This window comes from Sprattus sprattus (assembly GCF_963457725.1).
Source record: "Sprattus sprattus genome assembly, chromosome: 18".
In the NCBI taxonomy this organism is placed as follows: Eukaryota; Metazoa; Chordata; class Actinopteri; order Clupeiformes; family Clupeidae; genus Sprattus; species Sprattus sprattus.
Genome location: NC_137916.1, coordinates 15,626,548 through 15,643,099, shown reverse-complemented (window position 1 = coordinate 15,643,099; position 16,552 = coordinate 15,626,548). Strand labels below are relative to the sequence as shown.

The 16,552-nt window shown below is 41.3% G+C and overlaps 1 protein-coding gene across 1 annotated transcript in view; it reads right to left on the bottom strand.

The window, feature by feature from the left end:
* Positions 1–4,840: 4,840 nt before the first annotated feature.
* The window catches only part of asic1a (acid-sensing (proton-gated) ion channel 1a), a gene marked incomplete at both ends in the record, with an annotated part of 28,855 nt that continues 17,143 nt past the window's right edge, over positions 4,841–16,552 (bottom strand). The window contains 8 exons of the mRNA XM_080855986.1: positions 4,841–4,960; positions 5,241–5,320; positions 5,590–5,681; positions 6,010–6,163; positions 6,836–6,892; positions 7,107–7,257; positions 7,602–7,729; positions 8,273–8,420. Of these exons, the coding sequence (XP_080712112.1) occupies positions 4,841–4,960; positions 5,241–5,320; positions 5,590–5,681; positions 6,010–6,163; positions 6,836–6,892; positions 7,107–7,257; positions 7,602–7,729; positions 8,273–8,420 (930 nt within the window). The remainder of the gene's footprint in view (positions 4,961–5,240; positions 5,321–5,589; positions 5,682–6,009; positions 6,164–6,835; positions 6,893–7,106; positions 7,258–7,601; positions 7,730–8,272; positions 8,421–16,552) is intronic.

Here is a 16,552-nt window from a genome sequence, read left to right as displayed (position 1 = left end):
CAACAAGAGGGGGAACCTAAACTCCGCCCACGGTTTTGCGTTCCGCTATTTGCCAGTGGGTCGAAGGTGAAAAAGAAAATTGTAGTGAGACAGAAGTGTATCTAAAATAAACGACATTTCTTTGCACATTTAGCCTACATTCATGTCGTATTTAGGCTTATTTACATCACATTTGCGAAGAGTTCATAAAAGAAAGACTCGCCCTACATAAATAACTATTTGTAGACTACTGTGCTGAACTTTGGTCGCTTTTGGCATGTTCATTGGTCATGCTCAATACCCCTTGCCCCCGTGCAAATAATAGCCTTATTCTTGGACAGCAGCACAGAACAGTCAAACGCCAATTGACAGTCAGGGAAGGATTTGAATCAGGTATATTACATTATTGTATGCCGTAGAAATCGTATGGCATGAGGCATTAACGGTTCATAGCCATAGGCTCAAAAGCGTACTGAGAAATTCCTTTAAGAAGTTAAAGACCTAGACTGTACACATCATTTTGTCAAGCTGGTCCCTGTGGTTGATTCCTCCCTGTTGGGATGGGTAAGAAAAAAAAAAAGTACTAAGAGTGCTATGATTAATAGACCCTCTATTCCATGCTGACTTTCCATCCATACTCAGATCCTTATTAAGGAAATGTACCAATACAGCAAAGACAAAATACTCTATTACAAGTAAAAGTCCTGCATGAAAAATCCTACTTAAGTAAAAGTATATAGATATACATTTGAGCTACAAATACAGTTCAAGTATTAAAGTACAAGTACTGCTTTGGTCCTTCTGACTACTTCAGAAAAAAATCTTGAAGCGGTTAACAACTTAAACATCTGAAATGTGACCCAAAAAGGTTGGAAATCACTGATTTAATCTTTAACAATGTGTTGTATTTTCAAAGCTTTTTATATTATTCATTGTGTAAAATCTTCATCCTAAAAGTAATCAGTTACTAAAGCTGTCAAATACATGTAGTGGAGTAGAGAGCACAAGATTTCCCTCTGAAATGTGGTGGAATGGAAGTATAAAGTAGCATAAAATGGAAATAAAGTACAAGTAAAGTACAAGTTCCTCAGAATTCTACTTAAGTACAGTACTTCAGTGAATGTAGCTACTATCCACCACTGGCCTTTGACTTCAGTTATCTCCAAGGCTGGAGTGGCAATGTTTTTGGTGAAAATAAAACAGGCTCAGCAGCTGTCTCGTGGTTCTCTCAGGTTACGTCCCCAGGTGTTACTCAGTCTACCAAATACTGGAGGGAGGGAGTACTTCCCCTCTCAGCAGTTTTCATCAGAGAAACAAAAAACAGATCTTTTTCATAAACCTTGTAAAATAACTTAATTGAAATTTGACAGCTGAGTCTAGTGTTCTTTCTCCTTTTAAATGTTCTAATATGCACTGAGCTAATTTGATGATCCTATGTTGCTTTAAGAGGTAAAGTCATTGACATCGGAATAAACCTGGTAAGAATATGTCTCAGAATCCATTTGGAACTGCTTCTTTTACATGACTGCTTATTTTACATGTCATTTTATCTTTATAGGGATTATCCCCATTAAAATGCAGCTGTAGATTCATGAAGCATTATCGCCATATACACATAATAATAACAAGCCTTAAGTCAAAAGTGTTGAGTATGTGAATGGACTACTTCCATCTGAATCGGCATCATCCACTCTAAAATGCATAGATCATTGTCTGAAGCACTCAATTGTTTAAGTGGAGATTACAATTAAGAGGTTAGGCCACTGAAAAGTGTCACTCTGTACAGTTATTGAGAATATCAGAAGCAAGTTATCTTTGATTAACTGGCCATTGTCAGTCAGTCTCATAACAGAAGGTCATCTTGGGCTATGTACAGATATGAAAATATGTCAGTAATGTTGATTCTCGCAATATTGATAAAGAATGTCACTGTAATGCTTTGAAAACATATATTTTTTTCTCTCTCACACACACACACACATTACCAAACCCTTTTTTTGTTGTGAAACATTACTGATTTAGGAGCACCCGGTTGCTCAAGCTATTGTGGCAGAGTAACAGGATTGGTGGGTGTGAGGCACACTCCTACACATCATCATAGTGAGTGCTGTTCTAATCTAAAAGGAGGATTGTAATGCAAATAGTAAAGGCTCAGAACAAGTCGAGCTACAACAGGGCTGGAAAGACACGATGCCCCTGACTTACTCGTTTTTGATTTGCTGAAGTTAAGGTACAATTTTGACCTCCAACTTCAGCAAATAATAGTGTGATCTGATACCTTACCATAATTATGTGACTGATTTATATCACTTGTTTACGTTATGTTGGGACCTTGGAGATATATTCTGTATATTTATGTGTGGATGTGTGTATTGTTGTTCATAAAATGAAGTTATTCACACAAGATAACAGAAATATTCATTTTTTTATTTTAGCACATCATATGAATAAAACATTTCAACTGACAAATAAAACTATATGTAAAAACATTCAAAACATATTTAAGTAATCACAGTAACCACATCAACCATGTTAAAAACAACTATACTTTAACAAGATCCATCAAGTCCTTCAAAAGGAGGTTACTAACAACCATTTCAATGTCGATGCTACTGTATTATTGTGCTTATAATAAAGAAAAAAATATCTACAAAAAAAGATGCAGTGGCACTAGGCTCCAAGGTTAGGGCCAGAACCGCTAAGGTGAAGGTGACAAAGAAGGGATACGCAGAGCTTCAACTGAACAGAAACCTACCCAGGCAGTTATTGCCTAACAAAAAGCATTCTCTTTAAGGCCTTTGAGGATGTGGCCACTACGGGTCACATTTTTACCCACTCTTCTAGTTTAATCAACTCTTCAACTGCTTCACATATTAAACAGTGCCGTCCTTCAGTAACCAGCTTCAAAAGTCGGTGGCAGTGACTGTGACGGGTAACGGGAGGAGTGTGTCCACTGTGCTGGCGTGAGGAGTCATACACTGACCTGATACTCATTGTCTTAGGTCCCAGCCCCAGTGTCTGACACTGAGAATAAATGGTAATGGTCACTGTGGATCTGTGGATCCCTCATGGTGCTGATAGATAAGATTCATTAGATTATAACAGTGGTATGCTTCATGTTAAGGTCATAGTAAGGTTGAGTGCTGCCAAATTGCCAAAGACCTTTTACGTAAAGGCTACAGGAAAGACAGAGCATACACACACTAATACATGTTGTCTGAATGTACTTTAACGATGTATTGTCTGGTTCATTGTGAGATTAAAATGCTGCAGTCTCTGGAACAGGCTAAGGAGACGTGGAGTAAAAAAATACATTTTGACAAAAATAGCATTCTCAGTGTAAACTGCCTTACTAGCACACTTCCTTACCCCAAACAAGTGTGCAGCTCTTAAAGTGGCACATCTCAAATGAATACTTCATGTTTCATCTTTATATTCGTATATATATTTATCATATTATATTCATTTGTTTTCTCATATCGTATAGTATTATTTTAGCTCCACATGGTGTTTTCAGAGAAGAAAGTTAGAACGTGTTCAAATCAATTGCCTTTGATGCTAAAGACAATGAGGCAACGTTGTAGAGTTGGGTGGGGACAAAATGTACCAAAAACATGCAGATACTTGCTGAAAAACAGCAGCATGGATGCTGTCTCTCTCTCTCTTGTTATTTCTTTCTCTCTCTCACTTTCTTTCTCTTTCACACACACACACACACACATACACAGGTAAACACAAACCTTCTCCATACATACACACGTACAAACATGCTAACAGTGACAGACATTTGACAGACAATATCATGGGATTCCATGCAGTTCAGCAGTAAAAGCCAAGATCTCAGGATAGCACTTGAATTATATGATTGAATTACCAAAACGATATCTTACCATGAGCATAAACATCCACAAAATACACATCATTTGACTGCATTTTTGCTCACAGAAAGCCATCACACACACACACACACACACATACTAACACACACATATAGCAAGACACATACAGCAGACATACACACACACACACACACAGACACACAAAGCTGACCATGCACTTCATCTGTGTTTACTTCTTGGTGGTGACTGGGTCTACACTCAGGAAAGTGGTCCTTTCAACTGATCTCTGCTTCTGTCTACAAAGCTTTGAGTGGCTCATGTGGGATCATGTTGCCATGTACATGGAGGGCTCAATGCTTCTCATCCTCAGGTCACCCATTAACACCGAGGGGTTCAAGGGTCACATTCAGTCAGAGCACTGGGGGTTCCTCTATACCACTAGTGAGTGAAGCCATACACACTGTTCAATGGGTTGATGTTTCCATGTTTATATGTGATGTGTTCGTCTTGGATCCTCTAACTCAACCTGAATACCCATTCAATAATAACCTCAGCTTTAAAGATATTCATTAAATCCTAATGAAGGGCATTACAAACTAATTGTTAGAATTACATTCTTGCATAGTGCAGATATTTGGAGGTGATGTTTTGAAAGTGAATGTAGTGAGCTGTAGGAAAGTATCAATCTCAATGTCACTGATCACTGATCAGAACGTACAGTTTCTTCACCTTCAACACTCACAGCTGTGAAAGTTGAGAATTTTCTCTTTACAAAGCCTTCACAGAACAACATCTACTGAGCACAAAACAGACAAAACCAAAACAGAACGCTAGAACAGAGCTTCTAAAACCTCCCAGAACATGACAATCTAAGTACCTCGGTACATGACCTAATACAGGAATATGTCAAATTTGGTCCTTGGGATGCTCAGAAAAGACCCCAGAAGATGAAAATCTTGAAGTGCTGGCTGGTTCTGGAGTGACAGGATGGCCAAGTAGAAGGTGCTGATGAGAACCCCAGGCTATGGATAATGAGTCATGTGGCATTTGACGTCATCCAACCTAAGTACGGCCCCCTGACTGTTTGCAGCACCATGCAAGTCTTTCCTGTCGGAACAGCGGCAAAACTTGTATTTGATCACCTGAGGGTAACAAACACACACACACACACACACACACACACACACACACACACACACACACACACACAAACAAGGGTAAGCGTAATTTCACATGACAATCTTATATAACTCCACACAATTTAACCACACATTTTTAAATGGTAAGGAAATCTCTAAATAATCTCTGAACATTATAAAAGAAAACCTTGCTTAACATCATGCCACCTGAGAAGAAATGAACCCTAACTTGACTTTCCTCCATCAAGTCCCTCCCTTACAAGTGCCTACTCCAGAGTCTTACCTCATACAGGTAGTCAAATAGCTCCAGGATGGTGAGGATACTGGCCCCAATGAAGAGTCCCATCTGCCCTCCAATATCACCTAACACAAATGCAAACAGTTACAGTATGACAAACTTACAATAACAGCTGTTCCCTGCTTTGATCAACCTTCAGGAAGGAAGCTGATATAGTTCCACTACAAACTACTGTGGAGCAATCCTTCAGTTTCTCAAAAAAGCAACAACCTAGGGAAACTGGGCGAGTGAACTGTAGCCAACAATAACATTACAATATTTATAGCCATGCTAATGTGTGATTCATGCAGTGTAAGGAGAGAAGGGCAGGAAGGAGTGAGGGGAAGAGACTCACCCAGTAGTCCGGCCACTTCATAGGCCTTCTTCTGTTCAATGGTCTCATAGTTCAGTGCCTCAAAGAAGATGTCCAGAACCAGTATATTATCCCTATGGGTGAGAAACCGAATTCACATACACAAAACACACAAGCACAAATGCATGTACATGATAATACAGACAGTAAACACACACACACACACACACCTACACACACACAAACAGACTCACACACACACACACATACACACACAAACAGACTCTCACACACACACACTCACACACACACACACACACACACACACACACACACACACACAGACACACACACACACAAGCACGCACTCACACACAAAAACATTTACACACACACAAACATGCTAATGTATCTACTATATTTACAGTAAACACACACACACAAACACCTGAGGCTACTCACTCAATGTACTCCTCTGTTTTGTTGTACTTCTTGGCCAGGTATTTAGCAGACGCCTTACTGGGGATCTTGACAAAGGAAAGTTCCTTGCTGTAGCGCGTCATGTTGCATGGGGAGTCACACAAGCAGAAGTCGTTGTCTCGCTCCACTAAGAAATCTTTTGGGGAGACACACATCAAGAAGTAAAACAAACAAGTAACACAAACACGTATAAAAAGCTACCCACACACACACATATACAGGCAAAAAACACTAGCTGAAACTATTTGGTTGTGTGTGAAGACTCCTGCAGTTTGGCATATTCATGGAGAGCTGCTTTGAACTGTAAGGTCACTCAAACAGCAGGTATGTTATTTCACTAGCACATAATTATTCTCAACCAAGGCCAAAGATGTTTTAATAATATCTTTAAACCCAAATATCCTGGCACCTCCTCATAAGATTACAAATACTGACCTGATAAAAGACCAGATATTTCATGAAATAGATAGTTGTAGAGCGTAAAGACAGCAAACATTTCGATTAGTCCAAGGATTAACTGTGCTGACGCAGATGGGTATGTATGTGCTGTCTACAGAAATCCCCATGAGTTAGGGGGAAAGCACAACCTCAGTCATGATTAGCTTTTCTGTATGCATCCTACACTGTGTTGTCCTGTGTTTTTATTATCATCAGGCACTCAGTTTGCCCACTCCACACATGCAATCATACAAGAGCATGTGCATGTAGTGTTGGGAATAGTAGATTTCATCCAATACTTCCCGAATACTGAGTTTTAGTTAGATCAACCCAGGTTAAAGCCAGGTCTGGTTGTGGTTTGGCTCTTTACCAAGTGCTGGGTCCGCACATTCCTTGTAGAGCTCTGGCGTGCAGTATGGGGCGTCGCCTGCAGGGGACACCAGAGTTACACAAATGATTGAATGAAACCTCATGAGCTTAGTCAAACTGTGTGGAAAGCTGCATAGCACATTCATTTATGTATTAACACTAAGAAATAAACAAAAAGTGCGTACAGTGTGTGTGTGTGTGTGTTCATAAAAGGCAGAGACAAAGACAGATACTGAGAGATATGACAAAGTGTTATGGGAACTGGGTTCTACCGGGCATGTGCACCATGCGGCAGTTGCAGTTCTCCACCAGGTAGCGCGTCTCACAGTCGATGCGACAGGCGGTGATGCTGTATACCTCAAAGAAGTCAGAGTCTATGGGAGTCGTCTTACACTCTCCCCATGGTGGAGGTAAGTACACCAGCTGAATACATACACACCCACCCACACACACACACACAGACACACACAGACCATGCATTTAGAGTCAGATGTAAATACACACAAAGCGCATACCTTATACTGCTCCAGTAAAATGTTCATAAGAGAGAAGGATGATACTTCAGACAAAAAGATACACATACATACATACACGAAAGAATCAACACATATTCAACAAATTCACCCACATTTCTATATAAAGCACTTTGAGCTGCATTCTTTTGCATGAAAGGTGCTATAAATAAAGTGTATTATTATTATTATTATTATATTCCATTTTTGTTTCGATTTAGAGTTTATTTTTAATGTTTCTATGTTCACACACACCCGCTGCTCTTGGCATGAGACAAATGTCTGGAAGCCTGGTGCCACACCGAAACCCAGCTGGTCTATGAAGGGGGGCTCGTCCTGATTGTGGATCTGAACTTTGATCCCAGCCTCAAAAGATGTCTCGTCTACCAAGGACAGTGGAATGAGGGGACGAATGAGAGACATCAGAGAGGTTAGAACTGTAGACATACAAACACTCAAACATAGATTGGTCTGGCGCATAACACTCACAAGCTGACATAACATACAAGCCAAAGTCTGTATAAGCAACTCTCGCCACTTGGCAGCCATCCTGGTAACGCCTATGGGGACCTGTTTTAGGTATCCAAGATCAGGCTCATATCAAAATGAACCCTTAAAATACATAGCGGGAATCAACATTTTATTCTGATGGCATAAACAACTTTGCAATAGACAGTCAAATATGGCTAAAAACACAATATTTTTGGGTTTCACAGCAAAGCTACTTCTATGGTAAGGGTGAATAAACAGAACAATACAGACTCCCACAAGCACACAGGTAGACAGGCACACACACACACACACACACACACACACACACACACACACACACACACACACACACACACACACACACACACACACACACACACACACACACACACACACACACACACACGCAGTTGGCCCCTTCATAAAACATGTACCTGACTCTCCCCACACAGGCAGATACTCATCTTGTTGGATGTCCAGCATAATCTCCAGGCCGCTGCCCATTCCGCCTCTCACACTGATCCGTGGGGAATGTTCACCTCCCCCATTAAATGTGTAGCACTTCCCATAGCGTGTAAACACCTGGAACACACACATACACACATACACACACACACACACACACACACACACACACACACACACACGCACACGCACACGCAGTGCATCAGTGCATGCAATGCATTTACTACTCCATATTTTCTACCAGTGCTAGTCAGTTCTGACTTTGATGGCTTTTTGTCAACCCCACCAGGGAGGTAGCAGCTGACAGCAAAAGCCAGCTCCTCACTGGAACAAAGGGGTTGTGAGTGGGGGAAGTTTGTGTGTGTGTGCGGGTGTGTGTGTGTGAGTGAGTGTGTGTTTGTGTGTGTGTGCGTGTGAGTGGGGTGAGGTCAGGGTCAGGAGATGACAGAATAAGGTAAGGTGCAAGTAAGGTAGAGAGGGAGTAAAAGAGACAGCAAGACTGAAAAAGGGAGGGAGAAGAGGGATCACACATAGAGTGATTTTTTCCCCTCTTCTGCTACATGCTGAGTGTTATTACAGACGTTGCCATAGAAACAAAGCAGAGGAAAGTGCATACTCTCCCATTGACACACGGAAGCACATTTACAAACAAAAATACACACAAGCACGATACGGATGTTTGTATTTGTATTCGTATTTGTATTTGTGTTTGTGTTTGTGTTTGTATGTGTGTGTGTGTGTGTGTTTGTGAGGAGGTGAATGTGTGAGTGGCAGAAAGTAAAGATACAGAAACTGATTGTGTTTGTGTGTGTTTGTAGGTGGAGCCCTGAGGGTTTAATCGATTTGCTTCTAGCGATTAATCTGTTTGCACTTACCTCTCCTAAAACATGCACACATTGGAAGAATGCACACATTGGAGGGATGCACACATGGGGATGTGCTGGTAATATTGTAATGAAACACACAGTGACATTACTGGGACATGAAAGCATTGTCTTTCTTTAAACCAGCTAGAGAAGTGAGTCCAGCCTTGTAGGCCTGGAAACGCTCACTAATAACAGTGTGAACCCCGAGTCTCGCCCCCACTGAGCACAACACAGCACAGATGCACTGAAACAACCCTCCCTCAAAGGTCACACCAAAAAAAAATGTTTTTGCTATCCTTTTTCCACATTGATTACCTCGAAGCAGGCACTAAGTCTAAGTGTACTTTGCTGTTCCTGTAAATAGACACAAAAGTGGACCACCTGCTGAGCTGTCATTACAGATTTCCTTCCTCCTCGCTGTTTATCTATACATTTGTTATTGTGTGTAGGTGGTTGTTGCTGTTATGTGTGTGTGTGTGTGTGTGTGTGTGTGTGTGTGTGTATCACAGAGAGAGAGAGAGAGAGATTAAAAAAAAGACCAGTTATAGCAGAAGGCTATCACAAGGAATGCCTCCACGTTAGGAATACAGTGCACCAAGGTGTTCTGGTTCAGAAATAGCTGACATTTTCCTCCCAAAAAGAAAGCAAACCGTATGCTTTCAGCTGGCTTCAGCTACAGTGCAAGAAGTGTCACATCATTAAAGCCCAGTGGTAATTACTCTCATGGCATACAAGAGTAATGTTTCATGACTAATAGAAAAGGCTTTTGCTGAAGCAAGCAGGACTTCCATCAGCGCTCTGAGAGCAGCCTTTAGCACTCTGCTTCCCGCCATCCTTCTCTGTTCCCTGGGTTTGTACAGAGCTAACTCAAAGAAAATCTGTTGAAAAACAAATCTATTGAAAGCCTAGGCCTCAGTAAAGTTTTATCTCTTCTTCTCTCGCTTGACTGAATAGCTAGGATAATTGCAATGCAATAATGTTGACCATTACAAAAAGTGCAGTCATTAACTGGCGCACAAAAGAACTTGGAAATGCCCCTTTACCTATACCATGTTACAGTTTTAGATTCAGATCTAGTTTATGGTGCACTTGCTATTATTACTATTTATACTGTGCTTTATATCTTCATTCAGGTGTCCTTAACTTTTATCCTGTTTCAGGGTTTATTCTAACATCATGTCCTAAAATAATAAGATTTAAGAGTGAAGATGCTGAAGAGTGCATGTACAGTATAGAATAAGAATAAAGTAGAATGACACTGAGCTTTATCAGGGGATTTAAACAGATGCCTCAATGCTTCTGAGAGTGATATTTAGCAATTGCTAGAATGTTCTGCAGATATTTCTTATGAGAAAATCGTCCATACACACCCATGGTGGACACAATTTTATGGAACCACATCACATTCCAGGTGCTGTGGATTTATGTTAGTAAAGGAAGCCGCAATGTTGATTCTATGAACACATTCTCAGTTCCTATGTGCCCTGTCTTAATGACACTTTTTCGCTCTTTCTTTGTCAGTTTTTGCAAGTCTATGTGCTGATGAATTGTTTTGGGTTGATGGGCCCTTACATAAACAGTAGCACCCCCACCCCCACCCCCACCCCCAGTGAGACAGCCAGGTGCACACAGCGGGTGGAGAGTGATCGAAAGAGGCAGTTTGGCTTCTGGGGGTATCAGGCAAAGGCCCTTAGGCTGTCTGTGGAATAATGTCAGAGAACTCCTGGAGCTGTAAGTGTTGCAGAAAAAAAAAGAGTCTGGGAGGGAGGGAGTGAGAGAGGGAGAGATAGAGAGAGCGTGAGAGAGAGGGAGAGACAGAGAGAAAAAGAGAAAAAGAGAGAGAGAGAGATGAGCACCCAAAGGGAAAGAGATGAACATATTTGCCTGCTGCTCAGGGGATTGCTTGTCTTAAAAGTGGAAGGTACAAGGATTGTTCATTATCGCCAGTTCGCTTGGATGGAAATCAAAACTTAGGTGATCCTTTGTGAATGCACAAAACAGCAGGAGGGAGGAAATTCAAATGCATTAATTTAGCACATCTAATGCAATTTTCCAAACCTGAAAGCAACACTACAACAGGCATGCACTCAAAATGAGTCTTTCGCCCAGTTTTAGCAAAACGCTGTGGTGTGCTAAGTAAGACTCTCAGACACACACTCATGCACCTGTTATGTAGACGTGTTCAGTAGTTTCCTTTTGTGACTAGGACGCAGAACAAAGTAATGAGGAAAAGCCATCAGAAAGTTATTTGTAATGTGAGCTAATGATGAGAGAATGACTGAAACCAAATGACTTGTCTGTTTTCCAGCCAATGCTAAGTGATGAGCCCAACAATGAATGAACGAGCAGATTGCAAATGTGCGTATAACAGCACCCGGAATTAATGTAGTGGCAACTATTTCGAGACATAGTCAACTTTTAGTGCAAAAGCAGCATGGTCTCTGATTTCATTCCAAATGCACTTAATCAATATTGGCCACCTGGTATATACATGGTGGATACTTCCCTAAATGTCTGCCATTTTATACCACTGTGATCTGTATGGGATTTGCTTTACTTCACTGCAGCGTCCTGAGTTGCTGCCTAGGTGCCCTGCAAGAGGTACATGTGATGAATATGTCATAGCCTGCCTGAGTCAGCAGTTCTGCAGGAGTCCCTGTGGGGGGGGGGGGGGGGGGCTCTGAGTGTCACTGATGAACAGCACTGAGGCAGCACTAGCAATTAAACAATGGTAGGCGTCCTGCTGAAAAAAAACATCTTACACGTTTTCTACTGCTGCTAATTGTAGAGGAGGAGAAGAAAGCCCTTGCGCTCTTCTGCACTGAAATACAGCTCTGACTGGTCCCATCTTGTGTGTTATACTGGATGCCTGACTCATCTGAAGCCCTGCCGGAATGATGATCTTAGACAGATATGCAGGCAGGTAATGCTGAGAAAATGGACCATCTGCACAATGCTGAGATACAGGATGAACATTTTATGCTAGTGAACTGGCAGTTTAACAAAAATGTTTAGATCTTGATTTATGGTCAAATCTAAGTAATGGGCTGGACTTTAAATCTACAGTTTTGTGCTCTCCATATTTTAATACATGAGTGTAGGCTACGTGTTGTGACTATCACGGAGACATGATAAGATGCATGATAATTGCTTTCCTATATTTATTACTTAAGCAATTTCACACATATGAGACGGTGGGGCTATACTGAATATGCTGGTAGCAACATATCCACAGCAATGCTGTTTTCTGTTAAACATTTATTTTTCGTTTTTAATTTAATTTCTTTGACACAATAATAAGCTTTGTTAGCATTAAACCTTGTGCCTGTGACCACAGAACCCCCCAAAATCCCAAGTAACCTCAATGCAAAATGTGATGTAAAATGCCTTGAGACTGAACAGCTGGATGTCAATGAGACAGCAACCGTCAGGGGCACTTGTTAAGGGAAGGACTAGGATGGAGATAAAGAGCTTCTTCTGACAGCACTTCGTTCCCTACGGCTGTCCTCAGGTCCCACGGGAGTCATGCTTCTTTCCCACTCTTTTTTCTCTCTCCTGCTCACCCAGTCCGGCTCTTCCACTCTTGCTCCGTCTCTACTATCCATGAATATTTAACAGACCTGTAAAGGCTGGTCTCCTGTGCCTCACACATGAACCTGAAGTTTCTAGATAGAGGTGTGTGTGTACGTGTGCGTGCATGTGTGTGCATGTGTGTCTGCCTCTGTGTACGGATGTGTGCATGGAGAGAGGATGACTGATTATTTGACTGTGAGCATGAGAGCGTGTGAGTGTCAGCATCTGTGTACTTCATTGTGCGTGGCTAGAGAAAGAGAAACTGTGTGGCTGTGAGTGAGTGTGTGTGTGTGTGTGTGCTTGTGCGCATAAGGGTGGTTGTTGTTGACATACAATCTAAAGGTTTGCCAAAGGCAGGCAATTAAATTCAAGGTAAGTACTTGTTAATGACTCCAGTGTCTTAAAGGTGTTTCTCAACACACACACACCCTAGGTAGGTGAGTATGTATGCTTAGGGTGTGTGTGTGTGTGTGTGTGTGCGTGTGCGTGTGTGTGTGTGTGTGTGTGATCCAGAGTGTATCTGCAGCAGGCTGAGTCTAACAGGCTGGGAAGTCTGCAGAGCCCCCGGCATATGTGCAAGCTGCAGTATTTCCGTTTAGACAACTCTGACTACCCAACACAGAGATTCACGCTCCAAGGTGACTTAGTGCGACACAGAGCAACCAACACACACACACGTAAAAACATACACGCAACACGTAGGACATGGACAAAGTCATACCTGACCAAACTAAAACAACAAAACAGCCTCCCTTCAATGTCAGACCAGGTAGAAATCATCTGTCACACCTTCATAAAGGAATGGCGACTGTTCCCCTGCTAAAATTCAAAGGTCCTTTGGCCAACCATATCTATCAGGTTTATGTTGGTGATAAAAACCTGACCTGACTACAATCTGTGTGATACTGAATGAGGGAAGGCCCCAGAGAGCTATTGTATCTAATGCTAAGTTGTCTTTCTATGTCATTGTGTTGCAATCACATATTGTTCTTCTTACATTTTATTTTTGGCGCTGTCTAAACTCCCACAGGTTTCACAATATTGATTCCATTGCAGCGCTCACAAGTCTGCTACTGCCGTACGCACTGTAGCACGCACATGCACAGCTTTTTGATAGACCCTTTCGTTATTTCTTATTTGACATTTTTGATTGCTTATTTTCCCATTGAAAATCAATAGGGGATGTTATATGTCTTTAGTTGCTCAATTAAGAAGTGTGGTTTCCCCAATGGCACAGCTTTGCTACAAGTCAGTTTAAGTAAACAAGCTAGAGTCAACAGCTGGATTTTCCCTAAAACTTGCTGACACTCAAGAAAACGGCTTTGTAGCTGTAATTGTCAGATGAAGATATCAGCAGCCTGTGGATAAATAAATCCTATATTTCAGCTGATGACTTGGTTGTGTCCACGTAACAAGGTAAGTTGAACAGTTAACGAGTTAGTGCCTAGCTGAGAACTTGTATGCTATTTCGATAACTCTGGCAAGCTAACAAGGTGAAAAGGAAAGGTGACAATAAAGACAAAAGGGGTCTTTAGCATAAACGTAAGTTTGTGTGTAAATATTTGCTCATATTTAGCCATTTGGACATTCAATTAAATGAATAAATCAGAAACATTTGTAACTTGTCATTTTGGTTTGTACATTTAAATAACAATTGGTAGAAAGTTTCTACAAGAAACAGTGAGCAGTGACTGTTACAGTCCAGGCTCTTACAGACTGCAATTTAAAAGGGATGCAACCACCAGCTGAACTTTAAACAAATTCATTTACTAAAGTTTCTTAGTGAAAAACATGAATGTCACGTGGATTTTACGGGCGACTGGTGCATAGGTAAGCTGGCAATATCCAAGTTTGGATTATGGATGTAATTATCCATCAAGACCTCTCATTCGACTCACACATAAAACATATCTAATTTTTTTTTTATATACACAATATTGCCAACATCTGGAAAGTACTATCACTTTCCGAATCCTAATCCACACATGTTTTACTTTGCGACTAGACTATTGAAATGCCCTCTCTCAATGCTAATTGTCCACTACTGCCCACCTAGACTCCTTCATTCCCCAGAGTGCATGTTTCCTTGTAATTCCAAGAATATCAAAAAGCAAAATAGGTGGCAGAGCCTTCTGCTATCAAGCCCCCCTCCTGTGGAATAATCTTCCTGTCTCCATCCGAGAATTGAACAGCCTTTATATCTTAAAGTCTAGACTAAAACATTCCTCTGTAGTGCATCCTACAGACACCACTATTGTGCCTTCTAGATGGATTACATCAGGAGTCTCACCCTCTACCTCCATGGGCTGTGTTGAGGCTGTGTGAGACCAGACAGGCTTTTTGGAGATGTCTTGTCCAAACAGGCTGGCTCTACTGCTCTCGCTCACCTGCTTCACTCCTTTTTCTCATTGAGAAGGTCAACGTGGGGATGAAAGCCCTTTATTTACTAGTCATCAACACAAATTCAGTACTCAAGAGTGGTTAGAATGCAGTCTATTTTAGCTTCATCCTGGGGACTTGATCTAACACAAACCCGGAAGGTCCTCTTTGACCTGAGGTTCTGCTCAAGGTTTCATCCTGGGAGGGAGTTTTTCTTTGCCCCAATCGCCTAGGGGATTCAGGCTCTGTAAAGTGCCTAAAGACTATTTCAATTGTTTTTGGTGCTATATAAATAAATATGAGATGGTTTGCAGCCCAAGTCAGTTCTGCATTTGCTGTGATGTTTATTAGTCATGTCAAATTTGAACTCAATTTAACTGCCGCACTGTTTCCCTTTTATAATATTGCTGCAATCTTAATCTATGGAATACCCACCAGTGCACCTATAGTAAAATATGTAGATCAACACAAATCTACACAAATACACCTTAAGCCGTCATAAGAAGCACGTATTATTTAACCAATATCAGCTGTGCTGTTGAGTCGCAAAGGATGGTTTTAAGTGGACATTTTTGTCCAAAGTGAGCCTTCAAAAAAACAAACAGAATAAATATGAACAACCAAAGCACAAAACAACAAAATGCTTATAACATAGCAGTATTGTACATCAAATCATAGTAAAATTAACAATAATGACTATTTTACAATTGTAGTGTTTGTAACAAATGTCTTGGAATGAGAGATGAGTTATAAAGAGGTGAGTCTTTAAACGCTTTGTGATACTCTCTGAATGTAGGCAACCATCGCATTAGGTAGGTCATTCCACCACCGATCACATTGACATTTTTTTGAGGAAATACATCTGTAGTTTTAGCTGAGAGCCCTCCTCGTCCGGAACATAAACTAAATCAAATAGAATGGAATGAAACCTAGCCCCTCATCCTCACATCCTACACACTATCCCTACGTGATGTGAATCAGTAGTGGAACCTACCATGTGTGGATGAGTGTGTGTGGGGAGCAGCTTGGAGGAGCCCCCAGAGAGTGGTCACTTATCCGGTGGTTTGGATGCACTCCCAGCACGGCGGCTCTTCCTAGCTGGCTATCTCACAGCTGGGCCAGCCCAAACGACTATTCATTATGTGTACGTTTTTGTTGTGGCGTTAGTGTATATACAAACTGAAGGCAATTCCAAAAAACATCTGTCCAAATGCCATGGGTTTTCCTCCAGATACTAATATTCTCAACACTCAAGAGGAAGACAATCAGATTCTACTCACTCCTGCAGAGGGCCTGAAGTAATTGCCTGTTAGGTGTGTACACCTCAATCAGCGAGACTAATAAAAGTAGACAAGTCCCACTCCGGTTGTAGTCACGTTATTTACCACCCACAACACAATGCAGAGAGGGAGAGCACGCTCCCATTCTACT